This window comes from Seriola dumerili, unplaced genomic scaffold (genome assembly GCF_002260705.1).
Source record: "Seriola dumerili isolate Sdu_G_001 unplaced genomic scaffold, Sdu_1.0 BDQW01000149.1, whole genome shotgun sequence".
Lineage (NCBI taxonomy): Eukaryota > Metazoa > Chordata > Actinopteri > Carangiformes > Carangidae > Seriola > Seriola dumerili.
In genome coordinates this window covers 16,141,185-16,168,942 of record NW_019174404.1, presented here as the reverse complement: position 1 = coordinate 16,168,942, position 27,758 = coordinate 16,141,185, and the positions used below count along the sequence as shown (strand labels likewise).

Here is a 27,758-nt window from a genome sequence, read left to right as displayed (position 1 = left end):
TTTAAAATCCTATAGCATGTGATAAGGTTTTGGAGGATGTAGTTGAGCCTGCATTAAAGTGGCTGCAGCTGTATGCTAATTAGGCGCCTATGCTTCCCGTCCAGCACGCGCCACTGAGCAAACACGCGCATGCGTCGGTGTAGCCAAGGCCAGCACAGCGGCCCACGCGCCCCAGTGAAATGATCACGGGGGAAAGAGGAACTCGTTAAAATGCCATCAAAGCTTGTACTCCCAACAAACCACGACTAATAGATGCGAGATAGAGGCTGAAAGAACAACAAGTAACAGAGCGCAGGAGGTAAACACGACGTAACATTAAGATTGGATGAAAACAGTTATGTTTTACAGCAAATATAAAATAGTTTTAACATAGGCGAGACGGCGAAGTCCGGGAAAACAAAAAAATAAAAAACACACCTGACGGTAATTAAGTGACGAAAACTTCAAAGTTTGATTTTCGACGAATACTTAAGGAAGAAATGTTCAAACTTATAGTGACTGAATTTCAAAACGTTTTAAGTGCTCTGTTTGGTTTGAACTTTTTTTACAACAATGTAAAACTTTTTTTTGTTTTAAGTTTTAGTAAATGCGTCATTTAACCCTCTCCATCCAAAATAACGGTGTGCTTTCAGGCAGGTGAGAAGGCACCGGGACACAGAGGCCTAATGAAAGGATGGCGCAGGCCTGCGGCTCAGCTCCGATTGTGTAATTATTTGACTTGGTCATACTGCAGCTTTATGCAAATGAGGGGAACAATGTACGACGATGGAGATTAATTCCTCCCTGGTCTGCGGACTGAAAGGGGAAAGAATGCGCTCTCTGCCAAGTGGCGCACTGCAGCCTACATTTAGCCTTTATAACGAAAAAAAAGCAGACAAATACACAATGTGTGAAGTATGCATAGAAACCATAGGGGAGCTGGTACAGAAGATAGGCCACAGAATCTGTCAGGAAAAGTTGTCTTTGTTAGGCAGACGGGGGGCTGCAGGATTACAGGGTTTTACTGAAACTGAGAGTTTTGTTACAAGAAATTATTGAGAGTTACCAAATTTCCTTACTTGTTTAAGTATGTGAATAAGTACAATGCAGATTTAAATATTGAAGTATTTTCATTAGAATGGACCCATATTCGGCAATTAAATTAACATCCTTAAAATAGCACATATTTGTACAAATAGTTCCAGACTGTGGTCAGCAACAACAGCAGTAGTAGCTACATTTTAGCTTTGGATGTCTGTGCAGCATTTTGCAACACAGCCCTTCGGATGCGGCCTTCTTTGTCTGGAGCACTGATTCCGCCCAGCACGCGTCTAGCTGTGGGCCAGATTGGCCGTGAGTCCCGTTTCACAGTTAAGAGGTCAATTTGCCTTTCAAACGAAAAAAAAGAAAAAAAGACAGGGATATCCAAGCACGGGCAGACGTGGCTATTGTGCACAAAGACCACAGGGCCTTCTTATTACTTATGTATGCAGCGAGATGTCTGATTTATATGTCGAGTTAAACTACCGAGACAGACACGTGCCCTAAAATAAAGAAACACTCCCTCTATGGTGTTTATTTAAGACATAATAAAACAAAGGTCTATAAAAACTGGGCTATATAGTTTGCTGTTAGGCCTGCGTAATGTGCGTAAAAACCGTGCGTAAAAGAGGCTGGAGCATGGATAGAAATATAAACAGCTGTGAGCCGTGTGGGGGCAAACACAATCTTGGGAGGACCTGCACATCAGGCATGGTTTTACAGTCACGTCTATGAGGTGAGGCGCCTCTTTGAACAACATCACAGCAGAAAATGAACCAAACCGATCTTTTGGTTTGTATTTAACCAAGCTTGTCTCGTCCCCGTCTTAATTCTAAATTGTGATGATTGTGGCAGTGACGGACATTTCCTTTTGGCAGCTCTGGGGCCCCCAGAGGAGAGCCACAAAGCCGTGGCACGTGTGCATTTGTATAGGGGCCCATCAGACCGTAAAAAGAGGAGGGTCCCGGCGTGTGCCTCTGTCGGGGAGGGGCTGAGCGCACACGTTAATGTAATAAACCGCCAGTACATCTGCTAAGCTATCTACACATCCTCCAACGAAATCCACCAAACCCAGGCTCTGAGCCCTCCCACAATCAAATCCACTGGGGTCTTGGTTTCATCCGATTGGTCGGGGATGCTGCAACAGGGGGGGCGAGAACAATAGCATCATTCCGGCATAAAAAGAGTGGAGCTATGCCTTGGAGACGAAAACATTTCAGCAACAGAAGGATCAATATACTAGGGAGATAAAGTCCCATAAGCTTCTAGTGTTGCCATATTTTTAACAAACCTGGATACTCAAGACTTCACCCACCTCCCCGAAGTGCCTTTCCGCTGTCACTCGCCAAGATGCCCAAAGGATTCCTGGTAAAACGAAACAAGAAATCTGCACATGTTTCCTACAGGACTCGGTCAGACGAAGATGACCTCCAGGAGCCACCCACCCCAGCTGCCTTGCCGAGTCAGGCGGACCCCTCCCCGCCGATGTCCGTGGCGTCCAGTCCGGACCGCGCCGCAGCATCGCCGGATTTCACAGCAGCTGACGCGCCGGTGCCAAGACTGGAGAAGCCGGCACAGTTCGGGAACCCAGAGGCGGTTTGCCAAGCCCTCTACAGCCCCACCCGGCCCATCAGCAAGGAGCACGACAGGGGATATTTTGAGCGAAGTTTCAATCTAGGCTCGCCTATTTCTGCCGAGTCATTCCCGACACCTGCCTCCCTCTCCGGCCTGGACCATCTCCTGTACGCCCCGGTCGACCTGAAAATCGGTACCAGCAACAGCAGCCGCAGCGGCACCACCAGCAGCCTCCCGGCACCAAGCAACCGGGTCGGCACCAAAAGACCCGCAGCTGACGGTACAGAGCGCAAATCTAAACCCGCCTCCAAAAAACCCAAAGCCATTAGAAAACTCAACTTTGAAGACGAGGTGACGACTTCTCCCGTGCTTGGTCTCAAAATCAAAGAGGGGCCGGTGGAGATGAAGCCAAGGGCGCAGTCCTCCGGAGGAAACAAGCCTTTGGGGGAGTTTGTGTGTCAGCTGTGCAAGGAGGCGTACGCGGATCCCTTCTCTCTGGCTCAGCATAAGTGCTCCCGCATTGTCAGGGTCGAGTACCGTTGTCCCGAGTGCGATAAGATGTTCAGCTGCCCGGCCAACCTTGCCTCTCACCGCCGCTGGCACAAACCCCGGACCACCGGCGCACCGGCGATGCCACCCGCACAGGGCATCAAACCTGAAATGGCCAAAATGCCACCGCTAGGTGTCAAGTCAGTCTCCGACGAAGCCAAAGACATGAGTGACAGAGACACCCCGAGTCCAGGTCTGTCCGAGTCGGGCTCTGAAGATGGCTCATATGACTGCCAGTTCTGCGGGAAGAGGTTTAAGCGACAGGCATACCTAAGAAAACACATCATGGGACACCAGGCCTTGCAAAAGAAAGTGCTGGAGGAGCAAGGGTTTCAAACCAGCGACCGCGCTGCAGAGCAGACACCGGTGTCATCCTCCTCCTCCACTGCATCATCATCATCATCATCATCATCATCCTCCTCCTCCTCCTCCTCCTCCTCCTCAGAAGAAGCCTCAAACCAAAGCCCTCTCAATCTGAGCCCAGTGGACTGCCTGCTGTGCCCGGTGTGCGGGGAGAGTTTCACCAGCAGGGCCGGCCAGGAGCGACACCTGCGCCTCATGCACTCCTCCCAGATTTACCCGTGCAAATACTGCCCAGCCACTCTGTACAGCTCGCCGGGGCTCACCAGGCACATAAACAAGTGCCACCCCTCGGAGAACAGGCAGGTGATCCTGCTCCAAATGCCGGTGCGCCCCGCCTGCTAAAGACAACACAAAACTCGTGCCTTTGATTGGGGGGGGGGGGGGGGTAAAAAAGGAGAAACAAAAGAGTGGCTATGGGGTTAAAAAAAATAAAGAGTTTGTGATGCTCACTGCCATAACTTTAGGCCAATGAAAGGCAGGGCGGTTTGATGTTTAAGTGGTGTTTAATGAGGTGTCTTTTTCCATGCCAATCAGTGATTGTTGAATGCTTCTCTCTATATTTGAACTACATATAGGCCTATTTTGAGATTTTCTTTCTCAAATTAGTTTATCAAGAAAAAAAAGAATACAAAGCGTTAGTTTGACTGTTAAAGGGTATTTTTCTAGGACAGCACATGTGCTCAATGATAGCTTCTAGACCTAAGAAATGTCTTCAAATTCTCAGAAACCCTCTGCCCATCAAAGCCTTTTGAATTCACCGACCGTGATTGCTCCATCACTGTAGCTTTACGCTAGTTTGTGAATGACTGAACTTATCAACTTTGTCCTGGTGGAAAAAACAGAGTGACTGAAGCATTCCCTGTTTAGTAGAACCACAAATGCCTTTAGTATACAAAGCCTAGTCCGAAATAGCCTACATACACATCCAAATCCCGCTGTATAACTGCCTTAAAAAAGTCAACATAGATTGTTTTAATTTTGAATGCTGGCACATATTTTATAATTATTATTGAAGATTGTTGCAATATTTTTCATCATATGTTTATTTATTTATTTATTCTAATTATTTTATGTAACTTATTGTTGTGTTTGTTGTGATTTTTTCCTGTGAATCGTTCTGGAAGTTTACATGTCGTATAGCCAAAATGTTTTTTTTTGTTTCTTTTGTCAGGTTTATGAGTTGTGATAACTGTCGTGGGTCGGGTTTTAATCTTCAATCTCCACAGCTCTTGTAAAAAGAAAATAAAAAAAAAAACGTAAAGCTCTTACCTTAGATGCAATCTTTTTTAAGGACAAGTTATTTTTCTTAAATGTTGGCTTTTATAGCGCTTTGATTGTATGTGTATATCGTTGTTGTCTATCGAAATAAAAATATTTTCAAAAGGACATATGTGGTTTCATGGTAACTTTTTCAGATGGAGTGAGAAGCAGCACATGACATTAATGGACTTTATTTCTTAACGAAAGAACACCATATTTCTGGGGGCAGTTTTGTATCATTGAGATGAATTAGTTTAGTGACTTTAACTCTATCTAACAAACAATTCTAACTGATCCTAGTTTTGATTGTCCCTCGTGTTTCTGTAATTTTCTCTGTGTGGGGAACTCTTTGACTGATAGTAAATTATTTCAAAAACTACTTATAAGCTACACATTATCATCTCAAACTGACATAAAGAATAAGTCTAGGGATTATTTACTTAGAAATATATGGATTACTTCAAAATATTTCATAAAGGTCTCTTATTTTGTAGTGTTGTTTTCAGGACACAATTTGAAACTATTTTCCTGCGTGCGTGTAAATCATACCCTCAAAAACGATCAAAATGACCCTCATATATACCCTCATTTTACACTTATTATTATCTTAAAGTTTTGTAGGGTCCTATTTAGAAAAGTGCTATATAAATATAATATCCCACCGAAACTTTCTGAGTTTCAAAAATCAATTGCAGTTTTGATTCAGTTGTTGATCAGGTGTTTTATAGCTGAGGTTACTGCCCAAGATAAGAAACAGTTTAATTTCACACGAAACAAGTTTTAACAAAGTCAACAGGCTGTAACGTGTCATTTCTCCCTCTCACCGGGTCACAGTCCACAACTGCTGCGCATCTATTTAGTCGTCCCTAACAGGAAAAAGAAACCTCAGAAGCCCCCTCGGCCAAACCTTTTGCCTTCGATTCCCCATTTATCAGACTTGTTCGCAGTAAATCATCGCTGCAGTGGCTCAATAGACGCCGTTTCCCTGCCACAGAGAAGCACTTAGGGCCTAATCATAAATTCCCTCCTTAATACCATGTCAGGACATGACAGGAGGACAAAGAGGTGGTGGATCAGAGCTCACCTCTGGAGCAGTAAAACATCTGTCTGCTTTGGAGGACTCATGCAGCTCGATTTTTGTTAAGCTTCTGCTGATTTAAGACATATCAGGGCTCAGCTGGCTTCATATCTGACCTCCAGAACCTGAAAAGCATTGAGTTGGTTAGTTAGTTATTTAGTAGTAGTTGGCAGCTTCCAACTGTCCACATGGATTTAACATGTAGAGCATGATCACTGTAAACTTCACTTCAAGTCTTGAGTAATCTGGAATAAGTAAATATAAAAAAAGAAATCACCTTTACACTGACCTTAACTCCTGAGTCTCTTTTCTTGCCACTGCAGAGTGTGGCTCCCTCTCACTTCTCACTGACACTCTGCACCTGTCCAAGGCCCAAAAAAACATAAACCTTTTTTAAATTAATGAGTGTCACTCCCCCTTAAGGCATCAGTGACAATACATCAAGACAGAGTTTTTGAAGTGTGAAAATAGACCACAACCATCAGTGTGACACATTAAATAATATAATCTGGTAATAATCACTGGGACAGCCAGCTCCTGCCTGTTCTGCTGTAAACTACCTCAGAGCCAGTGATTGAGGCAAAGAGCCCAGAGCTGGATGAAAATGAGGTAACATTAGGCTTCTTTCTCACCCTTTTTCACACACACAGTTTTAGGGCTCCAATTACAGTCAAGTGCTTTTCTTCCATCTTTATGTGGCTCAGGCGAGGCAGGGCACCCGTAGGTGCTGCAACCATTGCACCTGTACCTCCTGGTGAGGTTCCATTATGCTGGCCTGCCCTAAGCAGGGCTGAGCAGCAGGGGAGACAGATGGGAGGAGGGTCAGGTTACCCCTGCTGCTGCTGCTGCTGCTGCTGGTGGTTCTAACACGGCCAGGCCACGGTCAGGAAGCCCATGGTAACAGCACAGACACACACAGATAAAACCCACACCCACCACCCCTCAAAATCTGTGTCTGCAGAATTAATGTGTTGTTGTGGAGAGAGAGAAAAAAAGCAACAAAAGATCAGTAGAATTTCAAATTGATTTAATGAAATGTTTCAATTTTCACATTTCTAATAAAGATAGCAGGTCGTTAAAAACAGTTTGATATGTTGACAAGTAATGATGAAATCTTCAAGCTTTTTTTCCTCTTTCTCTTATACAAAGATTATATTACAGGCATTAATATATTTATATTCAGAGGACGCTGAAGCCCTCAAATTTGACACAATGTACAAGGATTTCTAAAACGAGAAGAAAAGAAACAACATACTAGGACTAACACTAGCTCGTTTTCTTCACGTATATAAGACACACAATCCTTATCTTGGTCCAAACTAACATCTCCAGTGACTAAGCCACCAAAAGGGGGGCACAGACCCCTTCAACAGACATCATCTATAACCTACAATCTTTAGATCAGCATCCTGGGTGGTTCCTTCAAGTGGCTTTGGGGAAAATAAAAACCAGAGGTGTGATCCAGGCCTATATATCTATACATTCTTCAAAAAAACAAAACAAAACAAAACAACAAAAGCACAAAAATGGATTTAACTCACACCACCTCCACACTCCTGCTGTTTGGATTCTCTGTTTTCTGGTCAGAGACTTAAACAAACAAAGGGAGGCGAGATGTGAGAGATGGAAGAAAGATGACAGGTGAGCGTGAGGAAAGTAAGGCATAGTAGTGCAACAGATGGGGATAGTGTTGCAGCTTGGGTGGAGCCCTCAGAGGGTGTGAGTGTATAATGTGTGTGTGTGTGGTGAACACCTGGCTACCACAAGCAGGGCAGGTTGGAGGCCTGGCTATCGTTGCTAGGAGGGCTGTTAAGAGTTCAGCTCTGGCATGCCACCTAAACCCAGCCCCACACCCCGTCCTATGGCCCTAGGAGGTGACATGAGGAGAGGATCATGGGAAAGAGGAGGGGTTGGTGCCACTTGATTTCATTCACGGATAAAAGACGGAGCAGCGTGCCACCTAAAATAAAGACTATAAACAGAGAGGCCCCGCGACTCCAAATCCATCAGTTGTTGTTGTTTTTCTTGTTGTGGGAAGCACAAGACACTGACCTTTAGAGACGCAGGGGAGGAAAACACTGTTTTTAGACGGCTAACAAGGAGATGTGGTGCAGGGCGGCCATGGGTTGTCTCAAATGATGAAGAGGAGAAACTGAAATCTGATTATTGGCAGCGGAGGTGGTGTGGGACAGCATCTTAGAGGACAGACATTACACAGGCACTGTGAGAAGCTCCCTCAGCAGAAACACACACACACACACACACACACACACACACACACACACACACACACGCACACGCGCACGCACACACGCACACACGCGCACACACACACACACACACACCAGTGCATGGAGTTAAGATTCACCTGAGGCTCTGGTGGTATTTTTCCTCTAAACAGCAGATGAATACATAAAACAACACGACAGCAAAATAATTCATCAAATAGTCCTCTCTCTATATACATCTAGCAAACAAACATCAGCAAATAAATTTTAAAGCAATATACATCCATGGACAAGGAGAGACATTCTAGTTAATCAATGACAGTGAGTGCAAAAACGTTGTTTGGGAACGTTGGAATGTCGATGTCTTAGCCTCACAGGACAGGGAAACTGATAGCAGAGGAAAGAGACAGGAGGAACTTATTCAATTACCGGACATGAGCCTATGTTAACAACGTCAGAAAACAATTACAAACGCAGTCTTTTCTCATTCCAGTGGAGTTGCATAAATCAAATCATGACACAATCCATCAGAATTCATTTAAAAAGGAGAATTAGAGTGATAAAAAAAATCAAAAACAAATTTAAATTCAGCTCCAGTTAGAAAGACGTCACTGATTGTCCACTCTGGGTTCAAAACAATTAAAAAGCCTCTGACTACACGCACTACAGGGACTCCGTGCCCAGGAAGTTTGTGTAGTACAAATCATTCTGGGGGGGTGTTCCCCATGCATCAGTCTCTTCTCCTTTTCAACCGTTGGAGGATGGTCCCCGAACATGATCCCAACTGATGCTACAGAGCAGGACAAAAACATCAGCCCGTCACTAGCTGAAGTGGCGTCTTTGACACAGAAAGGTTGTGGCAGGTGCAAAAAGAGGTAAAAAGGCAGACACATTTATAAATGGATACCAATGTCTTGTGCAGTTTTAGCATGATGCCATTTACAGCTGTGTCATTCAGTGCTTTGTTACATGAAGTTCTGAGATAGATGAGATACAGAAACAGGGTAAAGCAGTCTCCCATTCCCTTCCTTTATTAAGAACTTTGTTTCTATAGTGCATTAAGACTGCACTAACAATGAGAATAAAAATGACATTTTTTTCTGTCACATGTTGCTTTAAGACTTCTCAGTAAAATCAAATCTTCCTATGTTGCTGATTCTTAAGCTGAAACCACCAGGATGAACATAAATAGCTTAGTCTCATGTGCATCTCGATTAACGCAGTAAAACACCACAACAAACGGAAATGTATCAGTGAAATCAATGATTGCCACTTAAATTAAAAAAAATGCAATATGCTCCAGTTACATCTTTATATGACACAAAATAAAAAAAGAAAAAGAATTCACGCAAAAAAAAAAAGAAAAAAAAAAGAAAAAGAAAAAGAAAAATAGAACTCTTGCAGTCACGGCTGGGTGTGTGAGGTTCTTCGAGTAAAGATATTAAAGCTGCAATCCAGGGGGTGGGGGATGGGGGGTGGGGGGGCGAGTTGAAGAGCTCAGTTGGAGGATTTGCTTATAGCGCTGGCTGATCGGCGGAGTTTTCCTGAAACTCTGTTCTTTGTGGCACGGGGCATAGTGGGAGAGACCTGGTCGACAGAGTCCGTTGTTCCTGCTTGGGCGCTGGCTTCGGTGCTCGTGCTGCCGGTGAAGGAACCTGGGAGAGAGATGGAGGGAGAGTTTGTAGACAGAAACAAAAAAAAAAAGAAAAAAAAAAAAAAGACAGCAACAGAGAGACAGAGCTGGTTAGACATGGCAGGGGTTCATTGGGCTTTGCGTGATTGTTGTATATCCCAGCATGCTTTGTCATGCATGTGGCTGCTCCCAAAATCAAGATTATCCAGGATTTTCACCAACATTCACAAATTTTCAGAGAAAACTGTAAAAAAAAGACAAGGGTTACGATTTGAGTTTGTTCCACCCTTAAAGTCATCAGAATGAAGATGTGAGAAAGCAAATAAAATATTTCAGAAATCACATGCCTTTTTCACATGCTTGTTAAAAGAAAAGCTGCCTTTCTTCCCAATACAGTGTTTCCAGATGCTTATGATATAAAAAATGATGGGTAACCTTTGTAGCTATGGGTAAAGAAAAAAAAAAAAGTATTCAGTTCGCAGTGTGACAACAGAATGCTTTGAATGAAAATAAAATTACACATTATGCTCTTGTTGTGAACACGTAGAGCCTTCCCACTGTCAAACATTGTCCTTTTTCAAAAAAACTTCCCATCCATGATTACGGGATGGCGAAAAGCAATAAGCTGGGAGGTGGGCATGAAATGCTGGTGAGGACAATAACGCCGCCCTGACTTTCTCAGTGTGCCCCTGACCAAACCCAACCCCCCCCCCCCCCCCCCCATCCCCCCACCCGCGTCTGCCCCATGCCTCGAGTTTAAACAACTTTTCTGCTTTGTCGAGATGGCATCTGGTTGCCTATTTTCTTTCCTATCCTTTTATTTCCTGCCATTTTTCTGAGGCATCTCAAGTTGCAGCGGCTAAAAGGAATGGCAGATGGCTGGAGTAACAGACACTCAGCAGCACAGTGGACACCGGCAGCATCCGGGGCCGCGGCTCACTGGGAGAGGAGGGTTGGGCTACGGATGAAACATTGGGTGTGTGTTTTGTGAAGGGCTATAGAGAGAGGAGGGGGGTCTGAACATGCATTCTCAAATCTGCATATGAATATAAAAAAAAAAAAAAGGGACGGGCTTGGCTAAAAATGTGGGCTGGCCTTATGGGCAGAACAAATCCTGCATTCCCGTATTCTTCTACTCATTCCTACAGTACACTTTGTCTTATAAACTAAACTCCAACTGCGTCTGCTGTAAAGACACAGGATAGACAGGAGGAAGCCATCCACCTATTAAAGCTAATATACACAGACAATATTGTGGTATAGTTCACCACCCACTCAACAGACTTCCCTTTTCGTTTAGCAGCCATTAAAACATGCTGCACTAAACAGTCATCACTCCCACTGTGGCACTTAATGACTGTGGTTGCATCAGTTTCTAAATGATGTTCTTCTTTGTATGGCCTTATGTAAGAATTAATTTTCATAGTAAGTTATAGAGTGAAAAAATAACCCAGATCCAGAGGAGGCTAATGTGTCATCATTATCGTCATTATAACCCAGCATTTCCGCTCCTTGCTCAGCCCAAACTGCCTTACAGTGAGGTTAATTTCAGATGGAGAGAAGAAGGGAGAGAGAGAGAGAGAGAGAGAGAGAGAGAGAGAGAGAGAGAGAGAGAGAGAGAGAGAGAGAAACATGAGAGTTTAGATGGCCCTGCAATCCCATTGGTCCCCTCTGCAGCAGTTCAAACAAGGCTTTGGATGACAAAGACGTCTTCCAGTGCGGCAGGTGTTAGTCTCAGAGTCTGCCCCAGGCAAACAGGCACACTCCAACAGGAGGAAATGAGGGGGGTGGAGGGATTGAGGGGGGGGGGGGAAGAAAAGAGAAAAGTGTTCGCTGGGAGAAGAGATAAAGGCGCGCCACATGCAAAAGCGAGGGCCAGAAGTGTAGCCGTATTGTTCATGCTGCTACTTAGTCAGGTGCTAATTGTCCCCACTGTGCATCTCTCTCAATTACCAGCCTGGCCTAAACAGTAGGACACCCCCCAAATAAACAGCCTGGTTTCTCTGTTCCCTTCTCTTTGTCAGAGCACTCAGTAAATAAAGCTTGGTTAGTGCTGAATGGAAAAAAGAAGGGTGGGGGGAAAACAGCCAGGATGAGTGAACGAGCGAAGGGTAGGTAGGCCGCTGGACGGAAACAAGCTTCCGGTCTGACTCGGGGCTTACCTTCACCATAAACAGTATTTGGACCTTTAAGATATTTTTAATCTAAAAGGGAAAAACAGAGTAGAGCATCATGTGAGAGAGCAGTGGACACACCGACACACACACCATACCACATTGCAGTAAAACACAACACAACACCGCTGAAAAGTCGGGGGTGGAGGCAGCCTGTGTGGTGTCGTGGTTAGTTTTCAATGGAAGGTTTAAAAGTCGAACAAGGTTAACTGATTTGGGTGATGAGTTAATCAACAAGTGTTTTCTGAAGATACCTCGAAGGCCACAACATCTGGTGGTACCTGATGAATCTGTCCAATTCACAGATTTCAATTCAAATGAAATCGCACAAATGGTGGGCAGTTCACATGGCAACAACAGGCTGAGAGACATTTAGCAGCAATGTTACAAGTAGAGAGGGTTAGGGTGACAGTAAAAGATGCTGGGGTCATGAGAGCTTTTAAGTTGTTTTATCTAATACACAGAAGCGGTGGCTTTCTCATGTGCAGTTATTCATTTGGAAAAAGTTAAAGAGAATGAACACAGACAAAAACTGTAAAAACCGAGCAAAGCAGTGCAAGGTATAACACAGTGAGGGGCAGAACACTGAGGATGGAGTCTTGGGGTCCATGTGACTAGCTCATGCAGGAAGCTGTGGTGCTTGACTGAGGTTGCAGGGTGAGAGTGAGGTTGCATTCAGGATCATTGTGGATGAGGTTTTGGAGGATATTGACGAGCCAAAAAGGTAATGGTTGACTGACAGGGAAGGGCAGAGGTTAAATGTCTTATGGCAAACACTGAAGAAACAGTGCAAGAGCACTCAGCAATTAGCATGCAGGACCTGTATTTGTTTTCAAGACCTGCTTTGCTTTTACAAAAGAGCTAAATCTAATGCAACCGCCAGTTATTTGGCGATGGTGGGGTTCGCAGTGACCTAAATGAATGAATCAATGGATGTTGATGGGCTGTGGCTGGGCGTCATGCCTAGTGTGGAGGAAGCAGGCAGAGTCTTACAGTCCAGTTTGGCCCAGGGGTACTCCATGTCCCAAACCATCCCCGGCCAACGCCTGCACGCTGTCATGGAGCATGGATGACATGTTAGTGGCAGCAATGGAAGCCAGAGCAGGATGGACAGACAAGACAGATGGATGGGTGAACTCGCGTATAACCATAACCACACACACACACACACACACACACACACACACACACACACACACACACACACACACACACACACACACACACACACACACACACACACACACACGGAAAAAAGAAAAGGCATGGGTGGGCAGCAGCACATTTGAGAAGAGTGAGAATGAGGAGCAGTGTCAGCCAGCCATCACTGCCACATTGAAGCTATATGCTTGATGGGACACAGAGGATCAGGTATGACAGACTACAGCGATAAGGATTTATTCAGATGCATTATAAATGTAGCCTCAAGCATTAAACATGTCATGTCTATGGTTTTGAAAAAAACAAAAATGTGTTGGCTACAATTTAAAAATGTATAAGAACACATGAAAAAACATGCAAACAACTGTAGAAACTGAGAGAAGCTGCTATAGATAAAACATTTAGTCAATTTGTCAATTAGCTGATTGACAGTTTGACATTTTATACACTCCAGGATTAATAAAGGAAAACATGTCAGATTTACGGATAATAAAATAGTAGTCGCACCTGGAACGCCTGTGTTTTCTTATGAACGACTTTAGTTTTTAAATTCGAAATTCTTGATTTTTCCTGATGAATTTCTAATTCAATTTATTTGAATTAAAAAAAAAAAATTACACACTATATCACAGTCTCACACTCACAGTATATTTTGAATGTTTGTCCAAGCACCTCATAGAGGCAATAGGATGTTCACACATTAACAGTGAAATATTCACAACACAAGATGCTGCATGCTGGCTGTTCCATACAAGAGAAATTTTGTTGATGTCTTATGCGTCATTTTATACCTTCTCTGCCAAAGTTCAGCCTTATAAATCTGGTACCTTGAGAAATAACTCCACTTGAATTAAAACCCAGTTCTGATTGGCCCAGAAGTCTGTCTTAAAACAATTCTCACATTCCCTAAGAGCATTATATGTTGCTGTAATTGAACCCTCTGTCCATACCGGCCACAGAGAGAATTTTGTACTAAAAAAGGTGTGTATTGGCTTTGGCTGAACGTTAGAATGCATTTTGACACAGATCAAAAGTTGTGGATTTCGTCCCCCCTCACTTTGAAGCTGCATTAGGAGTAGATCTCTTTACAGCCAGTGCTGGTTTCCTTTAACTAGGTTTGAAAATATTTGAAACTTTAACCCCCTTCTATAGAAAATGGCTGAGCAAAGGTGATTTGAGAAATGACTCAACAACACTCTTATAATGGATAACCTACAAAAAAAATGCATTACAGTATCCTAGGAAGCAAGTGCTTCCTGAATAAAATATGAATGGACACACACACAGACACACACACAGACACACAGACACACACACAGACACACAGACACACACACACACACACACACACACACACACACACACACACACACACACACACACACACACACACACACACACACACACACACACACACACACACACACACACCCTCACGTTAATCTATTAATCTATTTTCATGCGCAGATTCCCGGAGAAATACAAATTACCATTCAGAACGAGTTTCCGCAGCAGTGAGGGTGACACAACAGCCTCACAGACTTCATTATGTTACGGCCTCTCACATTAGCCGCAGCGTTATGTCCCATGCTGTGAAACATTATTTTCAAGCCTGGCTAACCTCTCTAACCTCTTCCTGTCCAGCCACAAAGGAAGCCATGATTGAAATAGTCCACAACGCCAGCACCAGCTGACATGATGGACCAAGCTTTGGGCGATTACAACATGTTCTTTCTTTTTATTCTTCTGTATCAGTATCTATGTTTCCCCCTCAGTCCTTCTCTTTAAGCTGGTTTAGTGCTGAGGATGAGAGGAGGTGACTAGAGGTCAGTCTGGGCGGATTTTACACCTCTGCAGGAGACATGGACAAACAGTATGGTAACGTGGCTGACCACCTCTTGCCTGCCTGAATATCGCACCTGCTGTCTGACAATCTGAAGTCCTACGCACACACACACACAATCACACAGTCTAGGACATTCACAGTACATGATAAAAATATGACTAAACTTTAAAATGTCTACAAAACATATAAGCACTGACAGATTTGAAAATGACAAGAGATTATGGTGTCGTATTGTGGAGTGCTTTCTGTGTCAAAACAGAACGTGTGTCGGGATCCAATAGAGTGGAAAAGTGCAATTCTGTATTGATTTCAGTGCTGTTGCAGATCGATCAGAGCTGGTACAAGTAGGAAGAACAAGATAAGACACGTTTTCCATTCTATTCATCACGGACTGATAAGAGTGCTGTGCTGACATCCGCGAGCTGCTGTTTGCCGGGCAGATCTCTTAAGTGTTGGTGAATGAGCTCATGAAGTCGCATGCACACGCATACACACACACACACACACACACACACGCACACACACACGCACACACACACGCACACGCACACGCACACGCACTCTGCAGCCGCCGTTTAACAAGGCGGCTTATATTCACAGGAAAGTAACTGCACAGAAAGATGCAGTTGGAAACGAGAAGAGATGAACAAAGTAGCGTGAGAGGGGCTTGAGGAAGTGGAGAAAGCGGAGTGTTTGAAGTCAGTCGGATAGCGTGAAGAGCCCGGGCCCGTCGTTTGATATTCATCAGTGAGCGTAGGCGTGGAAGAAGAGTGGAGAGAATGAGCAGGGTGGAGGAGGAGGTGAAGGGGGCAAACAGGTGTGCTGTGGAGGAGGAGGAGGAGGAGGAGGAGAGACTAATATGGAAAAAGAGGCAAGAAAAGAGATGACGAAGAAGGGGGAAAGAAGGCATGAGGGGAAACAGTGGAGACGCGATGAAGCAGTGGTGAGACGGAGAGACAGAAAGAGATGGAGTGGAAAGAACTTAAAGGAGAACAGATGTGCAGCTTGGCTCATTTCTCACCTGTCCCACTCATTGGGTAGCCAGGAGAGGGGGAGAAGACCTGCGAGGCAAAGTCTTCAAAGGTCATGACCTCTCTATGGTTCTGAACAATGGCCTCCAAGTAGAGCGCCCGCTCCTCATAGCTGGTTAGCTCTTGTTAAGGGACACAACATTATGGCATGTTGGAGAAGAGACAAAACACGGCAACAAAGTCAAGTTTACATGCACATTAAACACAGTTCTCATAAAATAATCACATTTCTGAGTACTGTTAAAACTTCCATTTGTGTATTGCACAGTTCATCAGTTGGGAACAAATCATAGCATTGGTTACAAATTGAATTTTTTCAGTGGTGCACTGCAGATATACACTGTAGTGTGAAAGCGGGCTGGGAGAGCGAGAGGCAGCTTTACTGGGCAGGGTGGCTTCACCATCACCAGCCCAGCCAGAAGCAGAGATGGAATAATCAGCCATGCCACACAGCCCCAAAATGAGAAAGCAGTCTCCAAAATAATCATAAAAAAGAAAGAAAGAATACATCACTACTGGCGTGATGCTCCGAACCTCTCCACTCCCCCTCTCTCATCCCTCTCTTCTCTCTAATAGAACCCCTGCTGCAGGCAGCATGTCTAGGACCACCCTCCCCGATGTGCTGCCTGCCACTTCTCCGTGCCATCAGGGGGAAAATTGGAGCCATTTGAAATTCAGAGTGACAAGCAGTGACTGGAGCCTGGGCAGCCAGCATGCAGGATGGATGGCCGGATTTGAAATGGGAAAGCTCAGATATATAAATAAATAAGAAAAATAAATAAATAAGCCTGCAAAATGGCTGCCGGGTGAGGGTGGAAAACATTCTGATGGCCATTATCATATCATTATCATAGATATATCGTGCTAAGTCTGTTGTGGAATGGAGGCAAGTGCTGGATAAAATATGGTGCAGAGAACTATTGGAGCAAAAAGGTCTATCTGATGGCATAATGGTAGTAAGCACTCTGAGTGTGTGCGCATGTTTGACAATGAGTCTGATTATTCTCACGGCTGTCTGTTGTGGACATGTTTCCTTGATTGACGACACCTTACAAATTGCTCGACAAACACACGCACTCTCACTCTCATACACACACAGCTCTAGCAACTGAGCACCCCCCCCCCCACCGGCGCCTCTCCCTCATCTCATTATGATTGCCAGGGTGGAGTGGCATAGGCTGTTGCTGACGCCAAGGCTGAACCAGGCTGAGCTGAGATAGGCTGGACTGGGCTGAGAGGCTCTGGTCTGGGTTAGACAGATAGGACGAGACAGTGACTGGGAAGTGGGCCTGATGTGGGCACATGCCGCCACAGCAGGGGCCAAGGCAGCCATGACCAATGGCTTTGAGGGGAACCGTGGCAAAGTGGGGGTGACGGGCACCTGAGCCGGGGCACACCAGAGGGTACGATGGCCAAGGTGCCCACAGGGACAGACAGAGATGGACAGAGGGTAGAATAAGACAAAGGAGAGGCTAAAAGAGAAAACAGGCAGTAGGATGGGTTTTGATAACCATGTAAATGGTAGTGATGTTCAGGTCCACACGCCCTATGAAACAAATAATTACAATAATGTCTAATATTGTCTATTTAACAACAAAGACAAGAACAGCATTATTTTAATGTGGGTGGCAAACATTAGAGAAACATGTTCCTCAAATAGAAATACTTTTGTTCTATGAAAGAAGTTACAGATGCTACTCAGCAATGTTTTTTCTGAGAGTCTTATATAAACACTTGAACCCTTGTCAGCACAGAACACCAAGAAAATCCATTAAAATAAAAGCTCATATTTCTCACCTCAAAGAGGAAAGGAGGAATGGAAAGACAAGAAAAAAAATGTAGGAATTAAACAGACCAAAAGACCTGTCAACTAATACACTGTACTTAATTGACCATTCTTTACAGGGCCAACATCCCCATTCAAGACATGCAGAGCAGCATGACTTTAAACACATAAAAGCACTTCCCTGTGCGCTCGAGATCTGTCTTCCAGTCATAGCCAGACATGCAACATCACCGTTTTCTGTCACTTGCTGGAAACAGTGTTGGACAAAGAGTGGGCATCCCAGGCTTTGCTGCCATGGTAACTTAGGTCACAGCTCTGTGTGGTGGGTCATATCCAGGGTTTCATGGATGACAGACAGAGAGAAAGGATGTTTGTAAAAAGAACAAAATGTGCCCAGGTACGTGATAAGTGGAAGACAAAATATAGAAGAAGGAGAGACTTAATGAAAAGAAATGAGAGAACTTAGAGGGAAGCCGATAAATGAAAGACAAGGAAGGATGGAGGGAGAGAAAGAGAACCACAGCACAGCGTGGGTCAACAGAGCCATATGGCTGTCCATTATCAGAGATGCAGATGACTGGAGGCCTGTTATTGAGATTCCTAAAGCAAATATTGACTCCAGCTGGAGCAGACGCTCTCTCTGACTCTGACACACGCCTCTCCTCCACTACTTCCTTCCGCTGCCCTCTATCCAAGTTAGCCGAATGGATTACAGTGGGTGAGAAAAAAAACTTCAAAAGGATAAAATAAAGGGAGAGAGTGTAGAATTATCTAGAGATGAGGGAACATATATGACAGGCAGTGGGGGAGAACGAGAGGCGGTAAAGGAGGGAGACTAATAAAAGGCATTTCGGAGATGAGTGAAAGCGAGAGCCATAATCACCTCATTTAAGTAAATGTACGATGCTATCTGTGGGTAAAAAAAATTGCTGCACAGAAATCAGACCTGATGCACAGTGAGGAGTAATCTTGTCTCCTCTCCCTCTCTCCCTCCCTCATCTTTCTGTTTGTCTCTAATTGCTAAGCCATGGGCACAGCTTGTTCCCCTGCATATGCACAGATGCTGCTGCCTCCATGCAGTAACTTAATCAAGGGATACGTCCAGAACAGTGACGCCAAGACTATGTCCATGTCATGGACACCAAACCCACTGACACTGACCTACTTTTGGGGAAAAAAATAGGCAGCAGCTACTGCTGATGAGTGAGAGCTTCATGTTTGTGACAACTTTCTCTGGAAAGGTGAATCACAAAATACGACTTACACTTCATAAAAATGATATGTGTTATGAAAGCCTTCCTCATGAACTCTATTACTGTATTGCAATAATTCTCCACCATATTTTGTGCTATAAAAAATTCCCATAAAGCTGGGGATGAAATATAAAAAGGAAAATGCAGACAGGTCTACATTTCCACAGATGGACTGCAACTCAAGTCACCCGTGACATAACTGCCATTTACAGCTGAACTGGGCGGACAAGCAAGACAAGCCAGTGTTTGGGAGGAGTGTGTTGCACCACTCTGGGAATTTCCAAGGAACCCCTACGTTCCAAGTGGCTGAATTCCTATTAGAGAGAAGAGAAGGAGACCAATGTAATGGTGGCATCAATTGGTATAGTAACGACAAAAAAAAAAAAAAAAAATCTCCCAGGTCTAAGTTAATGTAAAACAACAACCGGAGACATGTAGGTTGTGTTGATGAGGGTGGGTGAGTGAGTGAGTAGAAGCTATAAAAAGAAAAGCACAAATCCAATCTATTAACTACAACATTTACACATTTAGGATAATGTGTTTTAGTGGATAACAGTCTGTATCCAGCCTGTGCCCTGCTCTCTTTCTCTTATCACTTGTGGTGACAAACACTGGTGACTTATGGGCGGCATATGATATGTGAGTGTAGGTGTGTATCCCACACACACACACACACAAACATACAGGTCAATTATGCACAAAACAATTATGCACAAAGTGCCGCTTACAGGCCAAACAATAGATGGTGAATGTGGCTAAATAAAAGCCAGTCATCAGTCTAAAACAGCTGTGAAGACGCACGTGTATGTGGGTCAACATACATGTACATGCATATGTATCTGTGGGTGTGTGCACGTATGTATACATATGCATGCGTACCATCCAGATGGCAGAGGGGTTGCTCTGGGGGAATGGTGGGGTCAAGCATCTTTGTGGATCAAAGCCAAGGTCAGGGCAGCTGCAGTGGCCCACGTTCAAGGTGAATGGAGGCCTCAGATGGCTCTTCATTAGCAGGCTGCTCCATCCCTGCTGGACCCCATCGGCCAACCAACACCAACCCCTCATCATCATCCCTCTTCTCCTCTTTTCTCTGTCCGTCCACAGGGACCTGTCCTGAAAATGCCTGTCCACTGGGATCCATTTTGTGCCGTGTGTAACCCCACCCGGCGTTCGCAGACACGCACACATGCTCACACACGGGCGTTTGTGCATAAGTAGGCACACAGACTCAACACACACACACGAACACCCTCCACCCAAAAGAGCCTGTGGCGACCTCTGAACTGGTGTATCTCTGGAGAGCGGCATCCTGACCATCCAGCCTCAGTCTTTGTGTCCCTCAGTCCCCCTGCTGACAAAAGGCCTCACGCCGCCACTGGCCTATGACACACACTCAACATCTTTTAAACACACACAGCCAGCAGGGACATTTACGCATCTTGACTTCAGATGGTGCACCTTTGCTTAAAGATACTCTGAATGTAAACAGTTTATATTCAGAGTTGGTTTCCCACCATTTCTCACCACCAGCACATTGTGTGTATCCTCAATTTATTCCCTTTCTCACTGGATTTTAAAATAATCTTTAAACCTGCTTCATTAGCATCCATGTTTACAAGTGTTGGAAGTCTTCTTCCCCACTTTTCGCAAGCCCCTCACAAGATTTCTTAATGCATAATCACCACCAACTGTCAATTAAAAGAAAATCATGAAAACAGGGAACTGCAAAACTCAACTGACTTAAGAAAGTCAAATTTTGAAGAATATCTATATTTACATATCTTTGCTTATAATGAAAACTGATATTAGCTACATCACGTTTCCTTTCAAATTCTCAGGACATACCTTTCAATAAAAGGTCCCTCAATTCAAAGAGAAGCCATGAATTTCAAAGAGTTTTAAGGAGACCATTGAGACAGAAGTGCGACAGAGACAGATTCTATTATCAGAATTATCTCAGAACTGAATGGTCACAAGTACCAAGGTTGTTCCATCACAATGAAATGCAATGCGGTTCAAAGCATGAGCTTACAATGTGCCTTAAGTCAGTTAGTGTCATAAAGGTTTTCGTCAGGAGATGACCAAGAAGCCATTGTATGACAGCCCATCAGTTGAAGGATTCTGAGAGCATAATGGGACAAAAAAAAAAGATTTGATCTGAATGTCAAGTGGCCAAATGTACTTGAGTAGCCCAGTCAAAATCCCAGATTGGACCCGTTTTGTTCTTTATTCACACAAAACCATAAAAGATTGTATAAATATAGTTTTTGTTAACTGCCTAAACTCTCACTTTGCAGTGACTACAAAGATGAACAAAACGAAAGAGACAGACGGAGACAGAAACTCACACACTCAGTTAATCTGAGGCAGAGCAGGGGGTGAAGGTCCAGATTAAGGAAAGAAGCATTAGAAGGGGTCTTAGATCCCCCATACTGACATTTCACTACTTAAGCTCCATTTCTATCCACTTCTAGGTCACAGAAGTTTGATGATGGGGGGGTGGGGTGGGGGTGACCGCCCACTCCCTCATCATAATGACTTTCTATTAGTGCACTGCTAAAAGCTGGAGGATAGAAGAAAGGAGGCGTGGAAAGTAATAGATTCAAAATCAGTTTTGAATGTAAGTTATTGCTTTAATATTGCAAATCAGAGAAAACAGTTCAGATGTTATCTCACTTCAGAAACTGTGCAAGCTGCTTCTTTGAGAAACACCATCTAAAAACAACAACAACAAAAAACACCTTTACCAATCTAGACATAATCAGGATAAACATGACCTTATGATTCTGAGCTTTACCTGAAGAACATTTAAAAACTCAAAGCCTATAAAACAAAAACAAAAACCCTTGCCATGCAGGGGGAGAAACCACTCCTACACTCCTCGGGCCTCCACACTAGCAGCCAAGGTTAATCCTGTTTGTATGAGCGCTGGTAGTAAAATGGGCTCTTGTAGTGAAGAGGGACAGTTTAGAGATGAGGTGGAGGGTGCCTCTAGGTGCTTGACCCCCTCCTCTCTTAGCTCCACATCTGCCCATTAACCTGGGCCAGTCAGCTTGACCTTGGCGAGGAGAGGAGCTCAGGAGTAGCTCACAGCGCCATTGACTCCCAGCAGTCACATAATTGGTCTGTTAAGAGGAAGGGGTTGGGGAGTGCTTGGTTGTGCCACACTGCCAATGCAAGCAGGGTAAAAAGGCAGATGTGGTCATTATTTTTTTTTTTTGGTGAAAGGCACGGCCTACCACCTCCTCATTCCACATGCACACTTATATCAGTGTTGCTGATATCACACAGATACTGTCCATCTATATGGATACAATTAAGGGTTAAGTGTCCTGCTTAGGTGGTAAACTAAGAGGAGAAAGGTGTCAGATTAAAAAAATGATTGTTTCTTAAATGACATGTACACAGTCTGTTGTTACCCATCATTACACTGGGGACCCAAGGAGGCAATGAAAGCAGACTGGTGTAGCATGAGCATGTTTAAATCAACAGGGGATCACAGTGCCATCTCCAGGAAGCATTGGTATGGAGAAACGGATTAGACTACATATGGATGAACTGTTATACTGTCATTCTACAAAAGGAGATAAGAGGCAGAAAAATAGCAGAGAAGCAAGGAAATGTACACGAAGGAAAGGATTGGTGGAAACACTAAAGCAAGGGATAGAACTATGGGGAAAGAAGGTGAAGATGGGAAGGAGGAAGGGAAGAAAGAGGGATAAAGCCGGGCAGGTGTTGATTGGAGAGAGGCCGCGCGGTGAGTGCCAGCAGTACCTGTTGTCACAGCGAGGGCTGAGGTGTGAAGCTCGTCTCAGCAGAGGCCCTCAGAGGTGTGAGGTGATTATGGGAAAACGGGGCAGAAGACAGAGACATTTAGAGAGAGAGACACAGGGAGAAAGAAAGATAGGGACAGAGAGAGTGAGTGTGGCAATAAAGCTGGCTGCAGGAATAATGGCAGAGTGGGAAGGAACAACAGATTGAGATGGATAAAGTGAGAGCGGGTATGACAGAAACTAGCCTGTTGGGTGATTGTATAGTGTGTGGTGTGTGTGGTGGTGTGGGTGCGTGTCGTGATGTGTCTGTGTGTGTGTGTGTGTGTGTGTGTGTGTGTGTGTGTGTGTGTGTGTGTGTGTGCATTTGTGTGTCCCACTCCCATTTCATATGGCAGCTACTCAAACCTTGGTGTCTCATTAAACAGCTTTTTGCTGTAGACACAGAAGCAGGACAGAAAACGTCTGAATGTGTCACAGATGCATTATGATGAGTGGAGGTGTTTGTGTGCCCATTTTCTGGGTGAGCATAGACATACACAACATCAGATGCTCCAGAGGAATAGCTGGTTTCCGAGAGTTTTAACAAGAAGCCTAATTAGGAGCAGGTCCAGGAAACTGGAGCTCAGGAGCCCCAAAGGAGTTGGGTCAAACTGTAAGCCCAGGTTAATGACACCTCCTGAGGGGAGAGTTTCCCACAGCAAGAGCTTTCTAAGCTCCAACCTCCACACCTCTCTACCGTCCATCTGGCATTCAGACAGCAGGATGGGAAGTTATGGCTGTGACATCACACCTAACCCGTGACATCATCACTGCCCATCAGTGATTTCACACAGGTTTGCCACAGCTGCAGACAAAATCTGATGTCTGCTAGCTGGCATGACCAGATTATTTATGAGCTGACTGGAGGAAGTAGTCACCCATTTTCTTAAGTCTCTGGCAGACCACCATTCCTCCGGGGGACACTAAAAATTGATTTCTGCTCCACAACAAATCATAAGACCAGCACCTACAGCAAAGTCAATGTTGACCCCTAAACTATGTTAGAACACACTGATTGTCGGGGGGTTCACAGAATATAAATGATACAGCAACAAGTCATCCTCACACACCAGAGATACAGGACAGTCACAAGATACCTGGTGACATCATAATTTGTTGCAGCATGGTTTGTTCATCACAACATAACTGCTATCAAAGCCTACTGGGCCTGTGTATTCAGATGAGCTGAGTCTGTAACCAATCTCCTTTTCAAAGGACTCTGGTCTCCATTGATGAGTCCTAACGCAGCAGCCTTAGATGTGAAACACAATGGATCGACATGATTAATCAAACACAGGCCCATTATAGCCAGACAGTCACACAGGCCTCCACCGTGCATTAACAGAAAGTCATAATAAGATGAGCTACAAAAGGCTGATAGGGATGAAGATTAACAGATACAGTTCTTTGACTGGCTGGGTAAGAGTTCTCTCTGAGGGTCTCCTTTGTCAGTGATGATGACCAGAGTGACATGAATGCCTCAGCGTTCTGGAAACATTATTAGGTCAGGACAAAGGTGGGCATCTTATGAGTTATCTGAGGTGAATACGCGTCATATTTTTCCTCCAGTTCCTGCTATTTGAATTGTTCAGAATCGAGACAGGGAACAACAGCATCTATCTGATCTCAATTTGAACTTTTAATAAAAAGTCAAAGATGGAAAAGGGAAGGGCATGCTGGGCCCATCTGATTACCTATGAGGCATTTCACCGCTTTTTTCTTCCAACTTTCATGATGAAATTTATAGTGTGATAATTATTATCAGGCTACAGACTCAGGTTGTGTCCGCCTGTACCAACCTCAAAGCAGCTCATAGCAGCAATCAAAGTCCGCTGATGTTCTACAATCTATTTGACACATCGAGAAAACCAGTCTGACACTTAAATTGCAAGGCGAGTGTGCCAACTCTGGGTCATGCTAAATGGCTCTGATCTTAACCCTACGATAACACTGTTGAGACAAGCGCTGATGAAATATTAAAACAAAATGAACAGAGGCTTCTGCAATTTTAATGAAGCTTGTGGCATGTGCAACAGAATAACTGTGATGCGTTACAGCCAAGCATCTCCGTCTGCTTCCCTGCCAAGACATGCTGCACATGAAGTCTCTTGTTCCACCATTGCCCCCTCTATGAAAGGTTCATCGGGCCAATTAGGCTGCCTGGCCTTATGCAAAATGCCAGGCATTTAGCGGGAATGATAATGATTAGCACTAGGTTACATATGATCACAGCTGTGGTGAATGCACAGAGCAGTGAAGGTTAGTTACTGAGGGACAAGAGTGATTTCTCATTTGCACTCATATTTGCATTTTGGACATATTTCAATCAATGCCATTGTGATTACAATCAGATACTCTTATCTAAAAATGACGTATGTCCAGCCAATTAGTTTATCTCATATTGTCAAAATGGTGCTAATAATTGTGACTGAATATGATGTTGTTAAAAGGTCAAGGACATGACGTAAAAAATGATTTGTTGTTGTTGTTGTTTTTTGAAGTCTTTCTTTACGATGAGCACTCAACCCAAAAATAAGTGCTACAGCTTCTTTCAGTCAAAAAGCTGTACATCCATGTAGGTCTAAGATCCTTATTAAATTTAGTTGTTTTGTCACTTCATCTCTTACAGATTCAGAAATTCAATTTTCTTTTGCCTTCACAATCTGAAACTTTTAGTTGGTTTATGCCTGCAATTAACATCCTGGGTGGATAAGGAGCTGGGAGGGGCCTAGGAACGGGGCCCAGCTCTCTATCTACTATAATTATAATGAATGAGGATGATGGCAAAGGCAGACGTATATATATATATATTTATGCACACATAAGCATGCACAGAGAGAGAGAGAGACACACACACACAAAACCTTGTGCAAAAAAGAAAATGGACTTCTGTGTTGGCAACAGCTTTTTCCTAATCCTCGCCCCTGGGCTATATTGTGCAGTCAAGCAGGCTATTACATGGCAACAATTAGGGGGGCTGGAGCCCAACACCTGGTCGTCTCCTATTCTGGCCCTTCAGTGGCAGCTGACTGTACAGTCTCACAGCCAGGTGGCCCTCCTTCAATGACATTAGCTAGTCACTCCAGGGTTAATCAGGAGCCTGCCATCATCCAGTGGGCATGCATTGAGCTCCATTCAAACTGGGAGCTTTTATAGGAAAAGGGATGATGGAGGCAATGTTATAAAAACTTGTTCAAGTGAAGATCTCAGACAGAGCCCAGATAATCAAAATGAACTTGGGGGAGGGGTTAGGGCCTCTTGGATTCGTGGCCTAAGTTTGGTGCGCTGCCTTGATTGGCTCAAGTGGAGCTTGCGGCACGTCAACTGTGCATCCTGCAGATTATAATGGACCTTTTCATGGGTGGACAAAAACAGATGGAGGAGCGGGAAGTGCTATACATCCAAGCAGACGGGTGATGGTGTGGGGGGAGGGAAACAGGATTTTGTCAGAGTCGGCAGATACAAAAACAAGTGGGTGTAGCTAGAGCGGCCCCCGCCATATCTGCCCGCACAAAGCCCCATTCCAAAGCCCCCTGGCTTGGAGATCTGAGGGTAAATAACACTCATTAGAATAACAAAAGCTATAGATTTGTACCCCAATCAGCTAGAGTCTCATCAATAGTAATTAGAGGCTATACATAACTAATGAAGATGTGTACACTACATTAAACAAAGGTACGGAGAGCTGTTGTGTAACTACACATAGAGTGTTGGATAAGTGGATGTCTGCAGCACAAAGCTTTTCTTACGTTTCAACCACAACAATAAGAATAAGCAGCTGAGACGATGAATGAATGATCATAATCATGTGTCGTATGAATCCTCATTCTAACGTCATGCTGTATGACAAAGATGCATACGTTTTTAAGATAAGATGAACTCACTACTAGAATGTGCTTTTCCTGTTTCTGCAACCAACAGTACTTTCTTTGTTTGACATCAAACTCAATATTATTTCGGCCTGTTGCAATGGAGGGACACAGGAAGATTTTGCCAATATTTCTCAGTGCTTCTCTTTCAGCCACAACCACCACTTGACAATGAAACACAGACTATCAATATTAACACATCAAAGGCTGCTTTCTGTAAGAAGAGGCAGACAATGCACAGTGATACATACTTAAATGTTTTGTTTTTGTTATTGCTTTGTTTGCCTTGCCTTGTCTGTTAATGCAGAAAATTCCATTTAGTGCAAAAATGCAAATGCTGTGAGGCACAAGGACATCCTCTAAAAGAGAACAATGGCCACAGGCCAGCGGAGGAGCAGACACTGCCTTTGAACCATTTAAAGAGGCATTAATGTGCAACTTATAAATAATCAACTAATTCCTTCTTAAAACACCCAATTAAGTCTGTGACATTAAAAGCAACGCAGCCTCATAAAAAAAGACCAATGCTAGTCTCTGAACAAAAAAAGAGAATTGAAAATTTAATGGCCATTTAGGGACAAAGAAACTCAATAATGTCACAAGGTGTCCTCACAAGAGTCCCCAAAAACCCAAGGCCACATCAGAGACCAAGAGATTCCAGCGGAGAATGATGAGTGACATTTCACTGACATTTCCCAGCAGCATTCAGTGCAGGGCTGTCTCAAGACGGCGTCAGAAATATCTATGGATATGCTTGAATGTGACACAGGCGTTAAGGGATGCAGGTTCTTTCAGGGGACGGCCTCAGCTCTGGGGCCGGTGATGAGGAGCCTGGACCCTGGGAGATTGAATGGTAATCACTGGAGCACAGATAATGGATGATTGAAGGCTCTTTCTACGCCGCTGTTGGATTTCAATATCAGAGAGGCCCTAGAATTGGGATTCTTATCAGGGGCGGTGTGTCAAACAAAGGAGAGCTGAGCGTGAAATATGGGGTCCAACTCAGGCACACGACCATGGCGATTAGCACAAGGATAAAAAAGGCCGCACAAACAAAAGAGGGCAGCTTTGGCTGGACAAAGGGCTGTCCACTGCCTTGTAACAAGAGAGACGGAAGGAA

At 44.2% G+C, this 27,758-nt stretch overlaps 2 protein-coding genes across 2 annotated transcripts in view; one reads left to right on the top strand and one right to left on the bottom strand.

Annotated features, from left to right (window-relative positions):
* The first annotated feature begins 2,304 nt into the window (after positions 1-2,304).
* On the top strand, positions 2,305-3,849 carry LOC111226067 (insulinoma-associated protein 1b-like). The gene is made up of 2 exons (XM_022751156.1): positions 2,305-3,467; positions 3,549-3,849. The coding sequence occupies exons 1-2, from the start codon at positions 2,371-2,373 to the stop codon at positions 3,847-3,849; spliced, it is 1,398 nt and encodes a 465-aa protein (XP_022606877.1). The 5' UTR covers positions 2,305-2,370.
* Positions 3,850-9,570: 5,721 nt separating this feature from the next.
* The window catches only part of ralgapa2 (Ral GTPase activating protein catalytic alpha subunit 2), an 89,201-nt gene continuing 71,013 nt past the window's right edge, over positions 9,571-27,758 (bottom strand). Inside the window, exons 39-40 of the mRNA XM_022751088.1 lie at positions 15,909-16,030; positions 9,571-9,728 (exon numbers count right to left, since the gene is read on the bottom strand). Of these exons, the coding sequence (XP_022606809.1) occupies positions 9,571-9,728; positions 15,909-16,030 (280 nt within the window). The remainder of the gene's footprint in view (positions 9,729-15,908; positions 16,031-27,758) is intronic.

Bases quoted from the DNA above. Each gene is read 5' to 3' on its own strand.
- LOC111226067 (XM_022751156.1), top strand. From the start codon at position 2,371: ATGCCCAAAGGATTCCTGGTAAAACGAAACAAGAAATCTGCACATGTT. The intron at 3,468-3,548 runs GCAAGGGTTTCA...ATCATCATCATC, and splicing joins CAAAAGAAAGTGCTGGAGGA to ATCATCATCATCCTCCTCCT.